The sequence below is a fragment of the Neophocaena asiaeorientalis genome, unplaced genomic scaffold (assembly GCF_003031525.2).
Source record: "Neophocaena asiaeorientalis asiaeorientalis breed wild unplaced genomic scaffold, Neophocaena_asiaeorientalis_V1.1 scaffold30, whole genome shotgun sequence".
Lineage (NCBI taxonomy): Eukaryota > Metazoa > Chordata > Mammalia > Artiodactyla > Phocoenidae > Neophocaena > Neophocaena asiaeorientalis.
The window spans coordinates 11,984,768-11,985,079 of NW_020174923.1; the positions used below are offsets into that span (position 1 = coordinate 11,984,768).

General features: G+C 77.9%; 1 protein-coding gene across 1 annotated transcript in view; it reads right to left on the reverse strand.

Moving 5' to 3' along the window:
* Positions 1–312, reverse strand: part of SIRT7 (sirtuin 7) — a 6,599-nt gene extending 6,287 nt beyond the window's left edge. Inside the window, exons 1-2 of the mRNA XM_024761109.1 lie at positions 200–312; positions 2–129 (exon numbers count right to left, since the gene is read on the reverse strand). Coding sequence (XP_024616877.1) covers positions 2–129; positions 200–292 — 221 coding nt within the window. The 5' untranslated portion in view covers positions 293–312. The remainder of the gene's footprint in view (position 1; positions 130–199) is intronic.

Genomic DNA, 312 nt, shown 5'->3' on the forward strand with positions numbered 1-312 from the left:
CCGCCGCTTCAGGCCCTCGCGCCGCCTGCTCCGGCCCTGCAGCTCGGTCACCAGGTCTTCGCTCTCGGCCAGGAGCCGGCCCTCCTCCGCGCTGCGCTCGGCCACCGCCTTCCTCAGGATGCGCGACACCTGCGGGCGCGGGGCAGGCGGTGAGGGCGGCGCGGACTGGGGGCGCGGCGCGGGGCGGGCAACGCCGTACCTGGCGGAGGCGCTCCCTCTGCTGCTCCTCCCGCAGCCTCCGGACCCGCTCCGCCGCCTTGCGCTCCAACCGGCTCAGACCCCCGGCGGCCATCTCTCCCGGGGAGACTCGCG